Source organism: Aegilops tauschii, chromosome 5, assembly GCF_002575655.3.
Source record: "Aegilops tauschii subsp. strangulata cultivar AL8/78 chromosome 5, Aet v6.0, whole genome shotgun sequence".
Classification (NCBI taxonomy): Eukaryota; Viridiplantae; Streptophyta; class Magnoliopsida; order Poales; family Poaceae; genus Aegilops; species Aegilops tauschii.
Window position 1 is genome coordinate 299037687 of NC_053039.3, and position 20383 is coordinate 299058069.

General features: G+C 44.2%; 3 protein-coding genes across 4 annotated transcripts; 1 reads left to right on the forward strand and 2 right to left on the reverse strand.

The window, feature by feature from the left end:
- Window positions 1–1636: 1636 nt before the first annotated feature.
- LOC109758003 (bZIP transcription factor 44) lies at window positions 1637–3697 on the forward strand. Its single transcript, XM_020316850.4, has 2 exons — window positions 1637–2684; window positions 3106–3697. Exons 1-2 carry the CDS (start codon window positions 2502–2504, stop codon window positions 3385–3387), a joined length of 465 nt encoding a protein of 154 aa, XP_020172439.1. The 5' UTR covers window positions 1637–2501; the 3' UTR covers window positions 3388–3697.
- Window positions 3698–6627: 2930 nt separating this feature from the next.
- Window positions 6628–7208, reverse strand: LOC109758006 (small polypeptide DEVIL 4-like). The gene has a single exon (XM_020316852.4). It carries the CDS (start codon window positions 6915–6917, stop codon window positions 6798–6800), a length of 120 nt encoding a protein of 39 aa, XP_020172441.1. The 5' UTR covers window positions 6918–7208; the 3' UTR covers window positions 6628–6797.
- Window positions 7209–19044: 11836 nt separating this feature from the next.
- Window positions 19045–19895, reverse strand: LOC120965004 (small polypeptide DEVIL 2-like). 2 transcript variants are annotated; one of them, XM_040390120.3, is made up of 2 exons: window positions 19764–19895; window positions 19045–19446 (listed from the first exon to the last, which is right to left on the reverse strand). In XM_040390120.3, exons 1-2 carry the CDS (start codon window positions 19824–19826, stop codon window positions 19339–19341), a joined length of 171 nt encoding a protein of 56 aa, XP_040246054.1. In that variant the 5' UTR covers window positions 19827–19895; the 3' UTR covers window positions 19045–19338. The 2 variants fall into 2 exon arrangements, with proteins under 2 accessions (XP_040246054.1, XP_040246055.1); XM_040390121.3 differs by lacking the exon at window positions 19764–19895 and having other exon boundaries at window positions 19045–19737.
- Between the last annotated feature and the right edge of the window lie 488 nt (window positions 19896–20383).

The window sequence follows — 20383 nt, forward strand, 5'->3', positions numbered from 1 at the left end:
AACCAGTTGGTGGATCCTAGGAACCAGATGCCACCCCGTCGACTACTACTACTACCCCGAGGGTGCCTACTTCTTAAGACAGTCTTGTTTAACTTATGTCTGTACTCAGATATTGTTGCTTCCGCTGACTCGTTTGTATTCGAGCCCTTGAGGCCCCTGGCTTGTAATATGAAGCTTGTATTATTTTAATTTGTGTCTAGAGTTGTGTTGTGATATCTTCCAGTGACTCCCTGATCTTGATCGTACACATTTGCGTGTATGATTAGTGTACGGTCGAGTCGGGGGCATCACACTCTCCCTCTCCCAAGCGAGAGGTTGTCCATGGTCGATGCTAACTCTATGCCCATGCCGGCCCAGAACACGCGGGGACGTGTCGAGGTCGCCCACGACCTCTAATCCTCACCCTCTCCCACCATCGCCGGAGCAGAGAGAGGCGTTGGCGAGCGGCCATTGTGTAAGGCGTCGACTATAGGATATAGAATACCGGTCATTCTATCTTCCAATAGAAACACATTAGCTGGGGTGATGTGCGCGAGCTGGCCAGTTGCATGAGATCTTGTGTTTGAACCCTAGCCTAGAGTCGTATCAAACCAGAGGTAGGAGGGAAAAAATCAAAATGAAGAGAGGAAGGGGGAACATACTTAAGGTTGGACAAAGCGTTCTTCCTAAAGAAAAAGAGAACCTGGTAGGACGCACCCCTCTTGAACTGAGAGCAAATTAGAAAACCAGATAGTAAAATAAACCAGCCGACGTGACACGCACAATCAACACAAAAGCGGAAAAAAAAATTAAAAGAGGTAATTTTGGCCCAAGTTCACTTAAATTGGGTAAAAACTGTGGGGGAAAAACTGCTAAATTGGGTAATTATTGTCATAAACGTGAAACTAAGGGACAGAAACGAAACAATTGCCCATAAGATCTAACGACTGTGGCAGGCCAACCAATTCCTCTGTCCGTGGACACAAAACAAGTTAATGTCCAATGATGACCTAAGGATTTCCTGAGATACACGTTACTAGCCTAGAACACCAAAAAAATAAAATGAAAAGAAGCTTGTCCTCTCCTTTTCTTTTCCGATGATCCCTTGCTCACACTTGATGATCTTATATACGTACTATTTCATAATAATAATATATGCAGGGGCAATCGCCTCTTCAAGACAATGACTCTTAGCTCGATCACCATCTCTCTACATTTTCTACCCCAAAAGCGACTCTCGGCTAGTAAGTACTGTACGTATGTACTCCCTTTGTTCCTAAATAAATTTTTTTTTTGAGATTTCAATAAAGATTACATACGGATATATATGGACATATTTTAGAGTATAGATTCACTTATTTTAGGTTATATGTAGTCTTTTTTAAAATCACTAGAAAGACTTATATTTAAAAACGGAGGGAGTAACTCCTAATGCTAAACCGCGGATGACGTGGCAGGCAATGATACCGAAACCACGGACGGACGGCAAAAATCAGGATGAAATGATTCCTGACGCTGCCAGCAGATGCCGCAGAAGATTCCGAGCGCATCTCGCCATCCCTTTCACCTTTCCCGTCCACCACCACCACCACCATTACCAATTTCTTTCGCAATTGTTTCTCTCGCTAAAACCGCCCATTTTTCGGCTATAAATGCCGCCTCTCCACCAAGCTTCAATTCCCTTTTCCCCTCTTCCCCAGCTCCCTTGCTAGGTTTCCTTCCTTCCGCCCCAGCTCCGTTGTGTTGCTGGCAGCTTGGGTCTTGGCTGCTGCCTAAACCCTGTCTGTCCAAGGTGGACACACACAAGCTCGCCACCTCAGCCTCCAACCTCCAGCCTTTCTTCCCAAATCTTGATCTTGACTTAGGGAGGCTCTGCCCAAATTTTCTTCCCCGGTCATCCATTTCCAGGGGAGGTTCTGCCAAAAAATTATCCTCCCATCATCCATTTCCCAGGGGAGGTTCTGCCAAAAATTCCTTCACCGATCATCCATTTCCAGGGGAGGCTCTGCCAAAATTCCATCTGAACTTCATTCAATTTCCAAGGGGAGGTTCTGCCGAAATTTGATCTGCGACAGTTTCATTTCCAAGGGGAGGTTCTGGCAAAAAATAAAAATATATTTCTTGCCACATAGCACCAAAACTTGTATCTGAAAACAGAACAGATCGATAATATTTCATTTGCAAGGTAAAGAAAAGAGTTTGTTGTGTTCTTGATGATAGAGCCGCAGTAGCACGTGTAGATGTTGTTGCTGGTCCTGTTGGAGTATCCCCTCTCCGGATTTATGGTCGGCGCAGCGATCACTCGCCTCGTCCAGTCCTTCTCCGTCGTCTTCCTCTACTGGTTCTACGTCTTCTCCCTAACCTCCCTGTAGCTCTGTAGCTGTAGCCGGAGTTCATACTAGTAACATAATCAAGCTAGCTAGCACTGAGTAACAAAGGTACCCAAGTGCTGTTACAAGGTGTGTTTTTATACTCAAGATATAAGAGCAAGTGAAACTGCTGTGAGTTGTTGAGAGGTGACCATGTCAAGTGGGACCTCGTTCGCGTCGAGCCAAGGGACCCGGAGCTCCAGGTCTGCCGAGGATTGCCCAGACCTCCGGGCCCAGATGGAGAAGAGGAGGAAGAGGAGGAAGGAGTCCAACCGGGAGTCGGCACGGCGATCTAGGGTGCGCAAGCAACAACACCTCGACGACCTCTCCTCGCAGGTTTGTCACACCCTTCCAAGTATGCTATTTATATAGGTGCACATAAGCATAAAGTTTGTACATGTCCATAATTTAATTGTTTAGCTGTCATAAATATTTAAAACATGTTTTTTTATGAGAGCGCGCTCAAGCATGTGAAACCAAAAATAGATGAAAACGAAGGCCACCTAAAATATCTGCTCAGACAAAACATAGTTATTGTGATTTCCATGCCCCACCAATTGCCCCCTACCTAACACTTTGAACAACACTACAAATTCATTCATCATCATGAGTTGCTTAATTTATAACAGGTTGAGTTTTTATCAAACTAGTAGCATAGCGTATCACATCTTCTACATGAAAGAAAACCTAACAAGAACACGAGAAAAAAAAAGAATCTACATATTGCTAAGAAGAATATATTTTGTGACAAAAACAGGTGGATCAGCTCAAGAACCAGAGCCAACAAATGAACATGGTGCTGGGCATGACCACACAAAACCTTGTGGCGCTGCAAGCACAGAACTCGGTGATGCAGACACAGAAGATGGAGCTGGAGAGCAGGCTGTGCGCCCTAGGCGAGATCATCTGCTGCATGAACTCAATCACCAACACTGTGAATCCCACCGCCGCCATGGGCGCCACAGCAAGCAGTGCCTACGACGTTTTTGGCGCCGGCAGCGCATGGAGCCAGCCCATAGACTTGTACCAGTGCTTCTAGGGAAGAAGAATGGATGGTTGATGTTGTCATAGCTGGTAGGGTCTCTATGAAGGCATCAGGTTCTGTATCAATCATGTAGGGCCTTCGTGTCACCATTGATGCGTGCCCCTCTCTCTCTTTATTGTTTATTATGTGAGGTTGGGTTGTAATGGTTGGTGAGGGAGGGTAGGAGGGGAATTGATGGCCCATTTTGTCAAAGAGAGAGAGAGAGAGGCTAGGGATTTTCTACTGGCTCCTGATGGTGATGTCTAGCTAGTAAGATGTGAAATTGGTACCTCTTGATATATAGTATATGCAAAGTGCTTCTTCATCTTCATGTACTCCCTGACTTTATACTAAATCAGCGACACTTATTTTAGGACGAAGGGAGTATATAATTATCCCCGCCTAGATCCTTTTCTTATCGCACGTGTCTCCTTTCCTCTTGGTTAGGCTCAAGTATTGTGCTCCAACATTTTTGAGATGTGAAGCTAGGTAGGTTTTTGCCCATAAGTTATATTTTGCAGTGGTGTAGATGTAAGTACAGAAGCATGCAAAATTTACGGACAAAAGTTGAATATTGCTCTATTGCCATTGCGACAAGGCAAGGTGACTCAAGAAAGAAGTATGCAAGCAAGATACCTAATTAATCAGAATAATTCATGGAGGCTGGGAATAAATCCATAAATCTCACTAAATACCTAATGCACACCAACGTGTGTAAATGTGAGCGCTAGGATTTGAACCGTAATGGATACTGTCGTGCCTCAACAACTGTACCAACCCACCAAAAGGTGGGTTCTCTGCCTCTGCATTGTTCAATGTACAGGGCCTCAACTTACTACAGAGCCGTGCAAAATCCTCATGATAGCCCATAGCTAAACACAAGGGGAGGGAAAACAAAGTCCCGGCCAAAACAGGATAAAGCACAAACCCACCTAAGGAGAGAGCATACAAGAGATTATAATCTGCAAGGGGGTCAGCAATTTTCTGCTTACAAAAACATCATTGCCACAAAGTCATATAACTCAACGTAAAGCAGCCACTCCAACCAAAGTCATGAGAGGAAGATTCATTTTTAACCTAGATAGCCAGCTCTAAAGTACGGAGGAGAATTTTTTGGTGTACACAAATTATATCTTTATATCTTTTTTTAACATAGTACAATCACAGATGCTCACATACACTCACCCCTATGAACGCGCATACATCACTGGAAAGCCTGAAATAAATCCAGCAAAATGCGAGCATGGCTGGTTCCACCACAAAGAACCTAACCATATGTGTTACACTTATTTCCTGCATCTTTATATCTTTTGCTAAAGGAAATTGATGAGACAAAATCAATAAAAGTGAAAGCTGCAGTATATGCATCTGTTTGTTTAACAGTGTACTACAATGCTAGCACATTTCAAACTTTAACAAAGTTACGATGGACAGGACGAACATATGTTTCTCCAAGGTATCAAAGTCAGAGACCTCCGTGGCAGTACAGAACCGAATGCTACCTTTACAACCAAAGTGTTATTCCCCAATGTGACATATTAGGTACACAGGGAGAAAAGCAATCGTTTGCTCAACATAATGTTAGTAATATAGCATGGCTATAATATTTGGAACAAAGCAGCACTGTCACATTAGAGTGAATATTTGTTTCTTTCATTGCCTCAAATAACTGAAGATTTGTTTCCTCTCCTCCAAAATTCATATAAGGGCACGCAGGACCACCTGATGATGCCTAAGCTGGAGCTGCTTTTTGGTATTTCGTTGCTAGGTCTTTAGTTTGGTTCTTCTTTCTTAGCTTTGTAGGCTTGCTTCTTTGCTTTATTTTTTTCTGTCAGTTTGTAGGTTTTTGGCTCTTGGTTCTTCTTGTTATACTTTCGCCATCGTGTCATTCTCCTATGGCTGCGGGCATCCAATGATGCAGAGACCCAGGGTGATACCTCCTTTTCGATAAAGAAACCATGGCATTTTCCTTTAGTATTAAGAATTCTTTTACGACACACATTTAGATGCATATTCCAGAAAAAAGATCACATGAGACTCAATTATGTACTAAATTCCAATAGTGTTGGATATCATACCCCTGAAAACACAACTGTTCTCGGAAAACCTAAAGGGCCAGGAGCTCCGCGATTCATTAAGCAGAAAAGAATCGATCCAGTTCATACAGAAAACGGGATATAAAAAACCCTCACGGAAGGCCCCTTTAATAAGGAAAACCGGACCTACGGGCAATGAAAACATAACCGTGGCCATGGCAAAGCCAAAGACAAGTTTTTATTGTTCATGGGAAAGAATAACCCCATCCGGAAGATATCGCTTGGCATCGAGTATTCTGTAACCTCTTGAGTGCCTTTACATTTCAGCTTTCTCTGGTCTGAACCAGAGGGATAGCAGATTCAGATTTTCCTCTTTTCGGATCCGCCAAATGATGTATCAGCTTAATCATTAAAAGGAGAAGAGTTTCTGAGAGAAATCAAGAAAAGCAAAACCAGCACCAAACATGTGAAGAAAGATCTAGAAGATGTGCAATCCCCAAAAGAAGAGCCAAAAAGGAACTGTAGAACAGTCAGAGCACTGATCAGCTTTCACAAAGTGGGCTCGCATTTCACTATGGCTCATTTCACCATCAGGCTTTATTTCAAGAACGAGGAAGGCACTGTTTTGTGCTTTGCCAAAAGCCATGTGCTCCCTCCCACAAGCGCCTACACACTGACCAACTTTTGAGATCTTTTCTAATTGCGGTTAGGATATTATTGGAGTACTCAAGCAAAGAAATGTGTGTCTGTTGCTCGGACGCGTCTCTTGTTTTGTAATTTTGGGGTAGGAAGCTAATTAGACTGCTAGGGCAAGCCGATCACAGTCGCGTCGAAAACCCCATAAGCCGGGTCCGTTGCAGTAGGAATTAAACTCGGGCCACTGTCTTGTAAACTGCTGAGATATCACACTCGGTGCAGGTTTGATAAGAGGAGAGTGAGGTGAACATTCAGAGAAATCGGTGCATTGAGCATCAAGCATCAAAAGCCATCAGCCTCGGACTTGGAAATGGTACCAACTAATGATGGGATGACAAATTCCATATCAAATCTGTTGGTCTCACCTCCCTGCACTGCACCTGTGGTATATGCTAGATTATGTTCCCGGCGCCAAGAAAATTTTGATTTCCTTTTTTTTTCTCGAACACACATCAAAATGCATGTCATGTTTTAGACGAAGAAAAGGGACAAAAGGGTATAAGCCTCAGATTATTTCTGGAGATACCACATCAAGAAAGAAGTTGCCTTTCATTTCCAGTCTTCCTACTTTGACAGGTTATATACAGCTGTTACATACATCAGAGATAGAGACCCAAAATTTCAGCCACTAGGCTGGCCAGTCAGATAGAGAAGTAAGAGAAACTGTGAAGAAATTCACTCCAAATCGCTTGATCAATCATGCCATCTTAGGAGCATCACGACGCATCGACGGATGATGTAGAGCCTGGCCTTGTGCTCCTTGAGAGACCTCTTGAGCCCCTTGAGCTTCAGATCATGAGCGCCCACCCTCATCTTCTGATGATCTAGAAATGTGGTTGCCTCTTGGATTTGGAATCCCAAACTCTGGTCTGTGTTGGGTTTTTGGAGTTTGTAGTAGTACGGTTTATATAGGCGGCTTCTGTGTGGGCTGTGTCAGCTGATGAGGCTTCTTTCAATGTCATGCTTGTGCACATATTTCCATAAACTAACTTATCGCTGCGTCCATGTCTGCATAAAGAAAAGAAAGTCTTATGTGATCCTGGAGTAATCTAAGTTCAATTTCCTGACGCCGGATTGACCCGATGATAAATAATAGGGTAATCACATTGCGGTATCATCTGCACTGCACGATGGATAAATAAAAGAGGTTTATGATAAGGATGACTAAGCTCCCAATGGGATACCAGATAGAGCCACTACCATGGGTACCAAAGAAATCTCATGTTATAGTGCAGATACCTAATTTTAATTTTCCATTCAAGGATTGAACAGCTAAAAGATATCACCGGCACAAGCCATTCCTATCTGTCCACCAAAAGGTTCACAAAACTAAGTACCAGAATTCCCTTCTAGCTGAATTTGTACCAGAACCTCTGCTGTAATTCTCTGACCTTCCATTTGAGTGGTAATATATTCAGGCGGGGAAGCTCCCCCCCCCCCCCCCCCCCCCCCCCCCCCCCGACCGTTCAAAAAAAAAAAACTAAGTAACACAACATGGTCAGCATGTATCTGCAATGTTTGCTTTGTTGACACAACATGGCTTGTCTGGTTTAGCCGTTTAGGGATAACGTAAACAGAGCATGTAGGGCACCTAACTAAGCCAATGTCAAACATTAGGTTATATTTTATTTGAGGAGGTAGGAAAGTCAGCACCAATGACTTGTACAGGGGTATCACAATAACTTCCATAGTCAACCACCACTTGTTATGCAAGGTCAGCATAGTTGTGAATGTCAACTGAAACCCTGCTCCCAAAACGCAAGCTTAGCAGACAAACAGATGCAAGTAAGCTCTAAATAAACCCTCCGGTTATGTACATCGAACCTGCCCGTCAGTTACATGTTGGCTGCTGCTAATCGATCAGTGTTTTCCTTTCCCTTTTTAGAAACGTTTGGATCCAAAGAATCTTAAACACAATCTAGGGGAGCAATGGCAGTAGTCTTGTTCGTACGAAATCTGCAATAAAGTTGTCCATACAAACTATAGAAGACCTACCCGTTTTCTTTCGAATTAAATTTGTCACAACTTTGTAATTCTTCTTTCTGTCCACGCAAACTGATACTGCAAAATTTAAACAGATAGCAACAAATTAGGATGTACATTTAACTTTTCTTCAGAAGAAAAAAGAAGTAAATGTGCAATGCACATTTATACCTCATAGGTGGCAGCCCTTGTATTCGGTTTGGAGAATTTTTACAGAAAAAACATAGGAACAAGGATTCCAAAGGAAACTTTCCTATAGATGCATTCGGTTTGTAGGAAAGCATACAAGAATTTCATAGGAATACTATTCATTTCCTTTGTTTTTGGAGGATTCTACACATCCACTCAAAGCTCATTTTTTGCGTAGGAACGAGGCAAGACAAATCCTTAGGATAGCAAGTGTCATCCTATCAAACTCCTGTACTACTCCTAAATCCTACGTTTTAACTCGTCTCCCCTCCCGCGACGCTCCCGTGAGCGCGGGGGGGGGGGGGGGGGGGGGGGATCCCTAGTGCCGCCGCGAGCAGCCCCCCTCCTCGCTCCTCCCTCCCCTCGCCGCCGCCTCAACGTACTGGCGGGCTTGCTGGCGGCGACGGGCGCTCTCCTTCGCCTGCTCGATCTGGTGGGCGCGGGCCTCCGGGTCGGGCGGCGGCGCGGCGTTTGCTCGGGGCGCGGCGGCAGCAGCCGGCGGCGGGCTGTGGGCGGCGGTGTGAAGGGGCTGCAGCGGTGGTGGTGCGCGGTGGGTTCCAGCGGCGTCGGTCGGCCAGATCTGGGCCCAGGCGGCGCGAGCTGCAGGCGTCCGCCCCTGCCGTGGCCGTGGCTGGTGGTGGTGGAGGCGCAGCGGAGGTGGTAGGTGGGCGTGTTGGTCAGGCTCCAGGCGTTCCGCCGGCTGGACGACGGCGGCAGCGCAGATGGGCTTCCCGGTGAGTATTCTTGGCGATTGGCGGTGGTCCGTGGGGATCCTCCTTGCCGGTGGTCGGATCTTCGTCGGTGGCTTTGTGCGGGTCTGCGTCGGCCGCTGCGGTGGGGCGGCACAGGGGTGTGTTCGGTGGGGAGGTTGGCTGGAGGGATGGGCGGCGCCGACGTGCTTGGGCCACCCGTCACTGGCACAGGGGTGTGCCGGTCCGGATGTGTCCGCTCCCCCACCTCCCCCTTTCCCCATCCGTGTGCGGGTCGTCGCAGCTCCGACGACGTTCAAGGCAGGGCGTATGCTACGATTCGTCGGTCGGGGGAGTCCCCGTGGCTCAAAGTTGATCTCTTTGGATGGTCTTGGGGGTGTCTGGATGCTGGGCGGCGGCCCTGGCGGTGGGAGGCACGACGTTCGTGGGCAGAACTTGCGCCTCGGGTGCGGGCGAGCGGCCATGGCCACGCGGGTGGGTGGCCGCTGGTGGTTGGCGGTGCTAGGATGCGTCGGAGGGGTGGGCGTGCCGGGGTACATCACTTGCCCAATCTTGTATTGGACGACGGCGGCGGCGGCCGTGGACACCGTATCCTTCATGAAGCTCCGTCGCGGTGCCCTTACTCCTTCGAGTTGCTCCGGGTGAAAACTCGATCTTTGGGATCGGATGGCGGCGGCTATCAGTGGTCGTTCCCTTCTAGGAGGCACCATCTTGGACTCCTTGTCCCGTCGTTTTCATTTGCAAGGAGTTTGCCAAAGGCTTTCTCATTCGGAAAAAAACAATTTCAAGAAGAATAGTATGCGATATATCTCACTTGGATAAAAAAAAATTAAAAGCAAATTTCTCTTGGGGAACTTCAATATCGACGGGCTTGCTAGCTAAATGGCAATTGGCACATCTTCAAGCACTTGAACCCGCTTGGATCACGGCGAGACAGATAGAAGCAGGACGAAGAGCAATAACACGATATGCACGTCGAGAATTTTTGACGTGTCCGGGTCGATCAGAGGTTCGGCTTGCTTTTCCGTCTCACCTCTCCTCGGAGGCTTGGAGGTCTCCGTTGGCTCCAAGCGGTTCATCCTCGCGCATGTGTAGTGGCTTGGTAGTCGTTGGGGTGGTGTGGCGATGCTTGGCACCTTTGTATCTTGCCTTGGGTGTGTGTGTCGTGTGCAGTGGTGGCGTGAGTTTGTATCGTGTTTCTTGTGGATCATGCTTTATATATAAAGCGGGGCGAAAGCCTTCTTTGTTAAATCCTACATTTTTGTTTCCGAATGAGCCCGTAATGTGGCACTTCTTCCCAATGACAATAGAGGGTGACAGGTCGAATCTGGGTGGAAGATCCCATATCCTACTTGAAATTTCTACCAATATAACTATCTCATTTTAGCTACAAGAGGAACGAGAGCGGACCAGATTTTTTTGTCCTATCCGGACCAAAAACTGACACAGACAACCTGGAGCTATCTCTTTTTGGTTAGTTTCGGAGCGGAAATGGATGCAAATTTTCTTCCGTAGAATACGGAACTGAATGTGGAAGCATGGATTCTTGTTGAAAGGAATATGATAACAAAGTTCTGACAAGTGCAATATGGGTTACTTGTATTACATGTTTAGCCTGTTGGGCTATAACAGAAAAATATTTCAACCAAACATGGGGGTTAGTTAAGTCATGTTGGGATTCAGGATTCTCAATCGATAAATAAATAAATCATGTTGGTGTTACTAAATTTGAATTACACTTGAACTAGTTCGGTAATAAACACTTACAACAAAACTCTATAAACAGTTGGGAACACTCTTCTGACGAAGTTTTAGCTTGTGATGAATCATTTATAGCCTCTTTTTTGCTCCAAAAGTTTGAGATTAGTAAGTTTTCATTAATTAGTTGAGAGTCCTTTCACGAACCAGTTGAATGTAAAACTTCCCTAAGGCAAGGTTTCTGATCTCTCAGTTTGAAATATTTGAGCCTTTACTGTGAGTGGACGTTGGATTGGAAGTTCTTAATGGAACATTTAGTTTGAAATATTTTCTCAATTTTTCTTGAATTTCATATTTTCTGCAAAAATTATTCAATAGGAAGAGACCCAATATCTTTTTGTTTACGAAAGACTAAAAGTGATTTTTTTAAAAGTAGAGTATCAGTGTATCATATTAACCTCCAAAGTCAACCTGTTTAGAATAACAAATTAGAATGTCAAGCAGGAGGGTAAGGAGTCAAACTAAAGCATTCATAGTAAACACCTTCATCTGAAAAGTAGCACACTATGTCAACCTGGCAAGCTTGGCAGACAAAGAAAGACAAGCTAGCTCTAAACAAAAACAAATTACAAGTTATGTACTAGTACAATGTACCTGTCGGCCGGTGTTCAGTTTTTCAAGCTACATGGAATGGTTGGATGGCTGCTGCTATGTAAACCATTCTGGCTCTGAATCAAAAGAATCTTAAACACAATCTAGGAGAGACTGAACATGTAAATAAGCTCCCAAAAGGCAAGCTTGTAAGACAAACAGATGCAAATAAGCTCTAAACAAACCCGTCCGGTTATGTGCATCGAACCTGCCCGTCAGTTACATGTTTGCTGCTGCTAATCAAACAGGTGTTTTCCTTTCCTTTTTTAAAAACGTATGGATCTAAAGAATCTTAAACACAATCTAGGAGAGCAATGGCAGTAGACTTGTTCACGTGAAATATGCAATAAAGTTGTCCATACAAACTACTCCCTCCATTCACTATTATAAGATATTCTAACTTTTTTCTGATTCGGATGTATATAGGCGCATTTTGGTGTGCTTGTTCACTCATTTCAATCCATATGTAGTCCATATTGAAATATCTAAAACATCTTATATTTGTGAACGGAGGGAGTAGTATACAAGACTCGCCTATCTTTCTTCGAATTAAATTGGTCACAATTTTATAATTCATCTTTTCTGTCCTCACAAACTGATAGTACTACATAACTTAAACAGATACCGAAAATTAAGATGTATACCTAACTTATTTCAAGACAGAAAAAAGAAGTTAATGTACAATGCACATTTTATACCTCATAGGTGGCAGCCCTTGTAATTTGCCGCTTCCTCCTAATGACGATAGAGGGTGGGTGGCAGGTCGAATCTGGGTGGAAGGTCCCTAATTATCTTGTTTTAGTTGAAAAGTAGGAACGAGAATGTAACAGATTTTTTTTTGTCCTATCCAGACCAAAAACTGAGATGGACAGTTCAGAAACTATCTTTTTTTGAGACAGTTTCGGAGCGGAAATGGATGCAGTTTTTTTTAACTATTTCTTCAACTTCGTGTTTTCTGCAATAACTCATCAAGTGGAAGAGACTCCGAGTTCCAATATCTTTTTTTTCTTTACGGAGGAATAAAACTGAGAATTTTAAGAGTGGAGTATCAGTGTATCAGATTAACCTCCAAAGTCAACCTGTTTAGAATTACAAACTACAATGCCAACCAGGAAGGTAAGTTGAGTTAAACTAAAGCATTCCATAGTAAACTACTTCCTCTGAAAAATAGCACGCCGCCATGTTAACCATCCCTGGCAGGCTCGGCTGGGCAGACAAAGAAAGACAAGCTAGCTCTAAACAAAAACAAATTGGCCATTTGAATTACAAGTTAGGTAAGTACAATGTACCTGTCGGCCAGTGCTCAGTTTTTCAAGTTACCTGCTATGAAACCATTCTGGCTCTGGATCAAAAGAATCTTAAACACAATCTAGCAGAGCCTTGGGGACAATGCTTCACACAGCAGTATATGCTTCAGTAGATGGGACCCAAGATTTGCTACAGATAAAAAGAACGGTAAACTCTGCCCTGGCTGGCGCCACACCATTGCTGCTGGGCTTCATCTACATATTGTGCCCTTTGACACCGCGCCAGCGAGCTCCGTTAACGCCTGTATCGTGCTCCTCCATATTTAATTTAACTTTTTAGATAATTCTAGAGGTGGGTACATTTGGTTTAATATACTTAGGGGATTGTGGCAGAGGAGCAAGTCAGATGGCATAACATCACCTTCGCTGCCAGCAAATTATTTCCAGGTAGTAAAGTTATTGCAATTCGGGTCACCAATAAGGTGATCCAATGACATGCAGTAAAAGTGTGCGACGAATGCATCTTTATCAGCACATCTGACCCCTTGTGAAATGATGTCATCTAATGGATTACGAGCGATGGCACAGCAGCAGCAGCAATCTAGTAATGGAATATGACCAATCTCGTAACGTGCTAAACCATCAACATCCAAAAAGGCCAAGGAAGATACTCAGTGTAGCAATGGTGTTATTTAATATGGGGGTTTATACAATCCAGTTAAATCATGTTGGTATTATTAAATTAGATTTACGCTTGAACTAATTCTGTAAAAAGCACTCAAAAACAACTAATCAAAAAATCACTCAAAACAAAAATCTATGAAACTATTGCAAACACAGTTGTTATGAAGTTTTAGCTCGTGATGAACTATGTACTTTGCGATGAACCATCTATAGTATCTTTTTTTATCTTTGTACGAAAGTTTGAGATTAAGAAGTTTTCTTGAATCAGGATTTCTATTTCTCAACCAAATCCTAAACCATCGGATCTATGCAGTGATTCATGCAGATTTTTTTCCTTTTTGAGATTTCGAAAAGGAAAAAAGAAAAGAAAAATATCTTATGGTGATGTCAGCTGATTGAGAAATAGTCATTTCTTAATCGATTGAGATGTAGCCACACCCTTCTTTAATTAGTTGAAAGTTCTTTCCACAAACTAGATGAATGTAAGAACTTAAGTGTAGTACAAGGTTTGTGACCCCTGATCTCGCCCTTGAGAAAAAAAAGGATGCCCATGTCACTCCAGGAGGCGGCTTAGGCGAAACCCTAGCTGTTGCCGCTCCCTGTATCCTCCTTCCTCTTTCTCTCTCTTTCCGATCCCACCGGACAAGGCCACCAGCAAAGCCCAGCTGATGTACAGCAGCGGCGAGCTGGTCTCCATATCTTGCAATGGTTTTGTCATAGGTGGTCTCTTCATATCTTGTAATGGTTCTGTCATAGTTGTCTATGTCTTTTACTGCAACGCCCTAACCAAAGCCATCGGTTCCCGGCCGTTATGCCTAGTGGGATCTAGACTGGCCCCACAATGGGCTCTCGGAAAATAAGGAATTTATTTTTGATATTAGTAGTCTATCATTCCTATTAAGCGAAGATGTCACAATGGGCTCCCGGAAAAGAAGGAATTTATTGATATGAGTAGTCTATCATTCCTAGTAAGCCAAGATGTCACAATGGGCTATCGAAAAAGAAGGAATTCCTTGTTTATATGAGTAGTCTATCATGCATATTAAGTTAGGAACGTCCCCTCTTACCACACGTCTATGCGCGCTAGTGCCAGCATCCACATCTGCCCATGACGTGTGTCACGACGGGCCACATACATCATGTACAAGTCTGTGCCACTGACCCACACAGGCCCATGTAACCACGAGGGTCGGCTCTGATACTATTTGCAACGCTCCGGCCACAACCACCGGTTTCCAGCTGTTATGCATGACAGGATCTAGACTGGCCCCACAGACCAATTGCTCGTGCACACCCGGGATCAACTTTCTAGTCGGTCACACATCCTCAAATCTCTCCAAGCCAAGCACGCTTAACTTTGATGTTCGTGCGAATGGGCTCCTGGAAAAGAAGGAATTCTTTGTTTATACGAGTAGTCTATTATTCCTATTAAGCCATGATGTCACATGTACTATGCTTGTTGATGATTTTAGCCTCCTCGCCTTGTATCAACTTTAATAAAATAGGGTTGCGTGCATCTGAGAATGCAGAGGCCGGGAGATTTATCCTTCCTTTTCGAAAAAAGGCTTATGACCTCTCAGTTTGAAATTTTCGAGCCTTTTATTGTGAGGCATTATTTCTTCAACTTTATGCGTGCTACAGTAATTCTTTAAGGGAAAGAGTTCCAATATCATTTTGTTTGGGAAGGAGTAAAACTGAAATTTTTAATAGTAGAATATCGGCGTCTCACATTCACTTCCAAAGTCAAGGAGGTTAAGGAGTTAAACTAAAGCATTCCATAGCAAACCACTTCATCTGAAAAGTAGCACACTATGTTAAGCATCCCTGGCAGGCTTAGCAGACAAAGAAATACAAGCTAGCTCTAACAAAACCAAAATGGCCATATGAATTACAACAAGTCATGCAGTACAATGTACCTGTCGGCCGGTGTTCAGTTTATCAAGCTACAAGGAATGGTTGGATGGCTGCTGCAATGAAACCATTCTGGCTCTGGATCAAAAGAATCTTAAACGCAATCTAGGAGAGCCTTGGGGACAATGCTTCACACAGAAGTATATGCTTCATTTTTATTTAATATATGTAGGACCGTGGGAGAGTAAATCAGATGACATAACATCACCATCATTACGTGCAATTTCTTTTCAGGTAGCAAAGTTATTGCAATTCGGGTCACCATTAGGTGATCCAATGATATGCAGTAAAAGTGTGTGACGAATGCATCTTTATCAGCACATCTGACCCCTTTGTGAAATGATATCACCTAATGGACTATGAGCTAGCTAGGGCACAGCAGCAGCAGCAGCAGCAATCTAGTCATGGATTATGAGCTATCTCGTAACGTGCTAAACCCATCAACATCCAGAAAAGCCAAGGAAGATACTCTGTGTAGCAATGGTGAAATCACATCACCATCCACATCTTTACATATAAAAAATGTATCCATCCAATACGAGACAAAATCATAAAGCACTGATTGCTGTGGTGAAACAACAGTAAGTAAATCTGCAGACAGTATAACCCACTTGCATCTCACTGTGCATTAGGTTCTATGGTGAACCTACTCAAGTGGTGGCCTTGGGAGATGTTCAGCTTTGGGTTGTGACCCAATAAAGCAGCATATTTACCATTCCCAAAGGCCAAAACCGCTGCCTAACAGAGATCAGTTTCGTTTTACTAGACAAACAAAACCATGGGAATCGTTTGACCGCCTCTTCAACGCCTTTTGTAGCCTTGATTGATGCTAGTTGCTAGATGCCCTAAGCTAGCACGCCCTAGGGACAGTCAGGCAGACAGACAGTTAGCAAACAGGACACAGAAGTGACCGCTTGCATGTCCTCAGGATGTGCTGTTGCAAGGGTGCAGCAGCAAAGATGGTCATAACGAATTTTGCCTCCTTACCAAAGAAAACAAAGTGAAAGAGAAAAAAAATCATGGCACCGTCTAAAATGAGTATAAGATATGTGACAGAATGAGACAGAAGGTTCAATCAGGGAGCCATGCCCACTGCAGATGCCACTGCCATACCAGACACAGGAAGCAGGGCATATATGCCGCTGCTCCTTCTGCAATGTTTTCAGGGCTCAGTGCGTGCGTGCATGCATGCATGGACCACATGCAGATACATACTGGTTGCAGGAGGCATGCCTTGACAACATGCACTCAACTCATGGTGCTGGTCTCTTCTGCCTGGCCGCATTGGGAACAGATTTAGTTTGGTCTCTAACTAGACCAAAGGCACTAAAACAGTGGGTGCAATGTATGTATGTTTCAGGCTCAGGCTGACCATTTGATTTGGGGCCGGGCATTGCCGAACGCTTTCCCCTTGCAACTGAAGCTCGATTTGCAATCGTGCCAACCAGGTATCAAGTGCAATGTACTTACGGCGATCGATGCTGCGGCTCATCTGTAGCTAGTTCTTGTCTGAGATAGCTTCAACATTGTGTTACCAGGGACAGTATCTGACAGTTCTTCGGAGGTAGCTTGAACAATGTGTTTACCAGGGACAGTATCTAACAGTTCTTCAGATATGGCATGGATTGGGAGTACTCGAATTCATCCGTTGTTACTTCAAATGCATGACCGTGGGCCTCTGGTGACTCCCATGCATGCACCTCAGAATCTACTACACCATGCATTTTTTTTTTCTTCTCGACTTTCTACACAAAGTAAAATGGAGAATAGTACGGTGGAGCAGTACGGTTGATGAGTGCAAAGTCAGAGTCTAATCACGCGTTATCAAATTGGTAAATGGTACGGTGGAGCACTTTATGCTGTGTGAGCCAAGTAAACTCAAAGCAACTCTTTTCATGGGAAATAAGGTAGCAACCAAGAAACCCCTTGGCTTCACTGATGAGCCAGCATAGCATCTTTGCAAACCAGATCTTCAGGAACACTCCAGTAATAGTCACAGAAACAAAATATTTGTGGCTCTTAAAACAACAACGCCAAGATTGCCTTTTCGTGCATATGGGGCTCGCAGCCAATGATAATGGGGGGTGAGAAGTAGTGAGCCTCAAGCAACTTACTTTCTACTGTTTTTCTATCGAAAGGTCGGCTAATAGTCGGCTAATCGCAATTAATGATCTCAAGGGAATGACAAACATATGCATCCATCCTGTCGACATGGGAATGAATCATGCCTCCTAGGAAAAGTTTGTCTTCCATAATCTCATAAGTCATATTCCCTTATTATTTTGTCCTCAGCCTAAATACTGGTTAACACATTAATTTCCAGGAATCCAGGATGACAAGGTTGATTCAGAGTAAACCACAGAGCTGTACTGTAGTAGTTCAAATTTTAGAACTTTCAGTTTCAAAAAAAAGAAAAGAACTTTGACTATACCAGTCCATACTGCAAAGTTCTAAATTGCAATGCCGCAAAATACAGAAGCTATGAATTCGGAATTTAATTTATTCAGGCCTATGGAATCCTCTAAATAAATCTGATGCTCTCATGTTGGGTTTTAGGATAAATTTTCGTACTCATCGATCAAATGCACCATTGATTCTCGTGTTAGCGCTGTAATTAACGCATTTACCAAACGACTCACAATGATACGCGTATTTCCAATGAATTTTCGAAGGGTACTTTGCAGTGAGTTGAGTGGTTTAGATACTCCTAAATCCCAACTCATTATAGCTTAGCATGAAGTACTTGGTGCACGTACCACATCTCATTACAACAACGACAAACAACAACAAAGACTTTAGTCCCAAACAAGTAGGGGTAAGTTAGAGCTGAAACCCATAACATCTCGAAGCCAACTCATGGTTCTGGCACGTGGATAGCTAACTGCCACACACCCCTGTCCATGGCTAGTTTTTTGGTGATATTCTAGTCCTTCATATCTCTCTTTACGGACTCCTCTCATCTCAAGTTTGGTCTACGCCGACCTCTCTTGACATTATCAGCACACTTTAACCGTCAGCTATATGTGGTAGAGCTTCTAGAGGCATGCGTTGTATATGCCCAAACCATTTCAGACGATGTTGGACAAGCTTATCTTCGGTCGGTGCTATCCAACTCTACCACGTATATCATCATTCTAGACCCGACCATTCTTTGTGTGGCCACACATCCATCTCAACATGCGCATCTCCGCTACACCTAACTGTTGGACATGTCGCCTTTAGTTGGCCAACACGCATCGCCATACAAGATTACGGGTCGTATTGCCATCCTATAGAACCTGCTTTTAAGCTTTTGTGGCACTCTCTTGTCACATAGAATGCCAGAAGCTTGGCGCCACTTCATCCATCCGACTTTTATTCGATGGCTTACATCTTCATCGATATCACCATCCTTCTGCAGCATTGACCCCAAATATCGGAAGGTGTCCTTTTGAGGTACCACCTGCCCATCAAGGCTAACTTCCTCCTCGTGCCTAGTAGTATTGAAACCGCACCTCATGTACTCAGTTTCCGTTCTACTAAGCTTAAAACCTTTTGATTCCAAAGTTTGTCCCCAAAGCTCTAACTTTCTAGTAACTCCATTGGCGTACCACGTCTAGCTGATGAAATTTTTTTACAGCACTGTCTTATACCGCACCGACAATGTGAAACTTTGGCTGGGGTGTTTTTTTGTTCAGTTTATAACGTAATTTTTATTTAGTTTAATCAGAAGGAACCTAACCTTTCAGCCTCTCTTGCAGCCCTGCACATGCACTACCTTTCCCTAGAGAGGATGTGTTTTATTTTATTAAACCAAGGCAGAGCACCATGCGTCCATGCCTGCTTACTATATCAAGAATACTACTCAGAGGCCAGAAATGCAAACAGATTGCTCCCATATGAACATACTATTTTTGCAAGTACCATGTTCTGAACTCGAGGCCTTTGTGAAGCTCAAGCAGCCGCAAAAGATCGAGTTCGAGAGGAAAAAGCATACTGTTAGTCCGTATTAACACCCTCCAACTTTACAACATCAGTCACCCTTGCCATTGCAAGGAGGCAAGAAAAACAGAGAACCTTCATCATAGGGTAAAGGCCAATGTGAAAAAAACATGGGGAGGAAAGCAGGAGAGAAGTAATGAAGGGAAGGAACATTGTGGCTGTGCCTCTAATGAGCCCAGATTAGTCATTCCAGCAGAGAAGCATGACGACGCAGCGGCGGATGATGTAGACCCTGGCCTTCTGCTCCCTCAGGACCTTCTGCAGCCTCCCCGCCTGCTTCTTCTTCCCCTGCTCCATGGCATCCGCCAGACCGGGAGCAATGCGAGAGGTTTAGGTTCAGGTTCAGGTCAGGGCTCTCACTCTTGAGATGATGCTGGTATGTATGATGGGATGCAGTGGTGCAAATCTTGGTTTATATAGAAGGGGCAAGGATATGTGCTGCAGTATCTCAAGACAGCCCCCCATCCCCCACCCCACCCTACCAGCCCACATGCAGTCAACACTTTTGAGCCTTAGAAGGGACACTTGTGAGTCCAAATGCATGCTCCTACTATTGTATTACTAGCCTATTATGTTAAGGGCTAAGAGGGGAGAAGAATACTTACTTCACCAGTGTGATCATGTATAGATGGACCCTTGATAACACAGTGCTCAGCGTCAGGGGGCATGATTGAGGACCGTGCGCCGCGCCGCGGACAGGATCAAGTGGCCATACATGCCCTGCAAGCAAGAAAGGCAACCGTGGGTTGGTTGTTTAATGGCTCCAAGAAAGGCCATTCATGGTCCTCAAGCAGTCAAGCTTACCAGAAAAACGGCAGTCTGGGGCTGCCGCTTAGCCCTTAAAACTGCTAAAAGGGCGCCGGCACACTACGGCATGTTAGGGCATCTGAAAGCCAGTGAAGGGACTAATCAGATCCACAGACATCTGAAAAACCGTGGGTGGGAGTTTTTTCTTTCATCTCCTTACCTGCAGTTTTGTCATGTGCATTGTTCGTGCTGGATACAACAACACTAATCAGATCCATGCTGGCTAGTTCTCTCTCTGTCCCTCAGGATAATGCCAGGGTTTCCTCACACTAGACTAGACTGGCACAGAGTATGTATATTATCCTTTATGGGGATGAAAGGACAGGTCGGAGTATTCCGACAACTTAACAAGAATACATATATTAGCACAAAGCCAAAGGAATTCTCGGAAGATGCCTGCCAATCTGGTGGTTGAAAA

Bases quoted from the DNA above. Each gene is read 5' to 3' on its own strand.
- LOC109758003 (XM_020316850.4), top strand. From the start codon at position 2,502: ATGTCAAGTGGGACCTCGTTCGCGTCGAGCCAAGGGACCCGGAGCTCC. The intron at 2,685-3,105 runs GTTTGTCACACC...TGACAAAAACAG, and splicing joins TCGACGACCTCTCCTCGCAG to GTGGATCAGCTCAAGAACCA.
- LOC109758006 (XM_020316852.4), bottom strand. From the start codon at position 6,917: ATGAGGGTGGGCGCTCATGATCTGAAGCTCAAGGGGCTCAAGAGGTCT.
- LOC120965004 (XM_040390120.3), bottom strand. From the start codon at position 19,826: ATGCCCCCTGACGCTGAGCACTGTGTTATCAAGGGTCCATCTATACAT. The intron at 19,447-19,763 runs GTAAGTATTCTT...GCCATGGAGCAG, and splicing joins TACATGATCACACTGGTGAA to GGGAAGAAGAAGCAGGCGGG.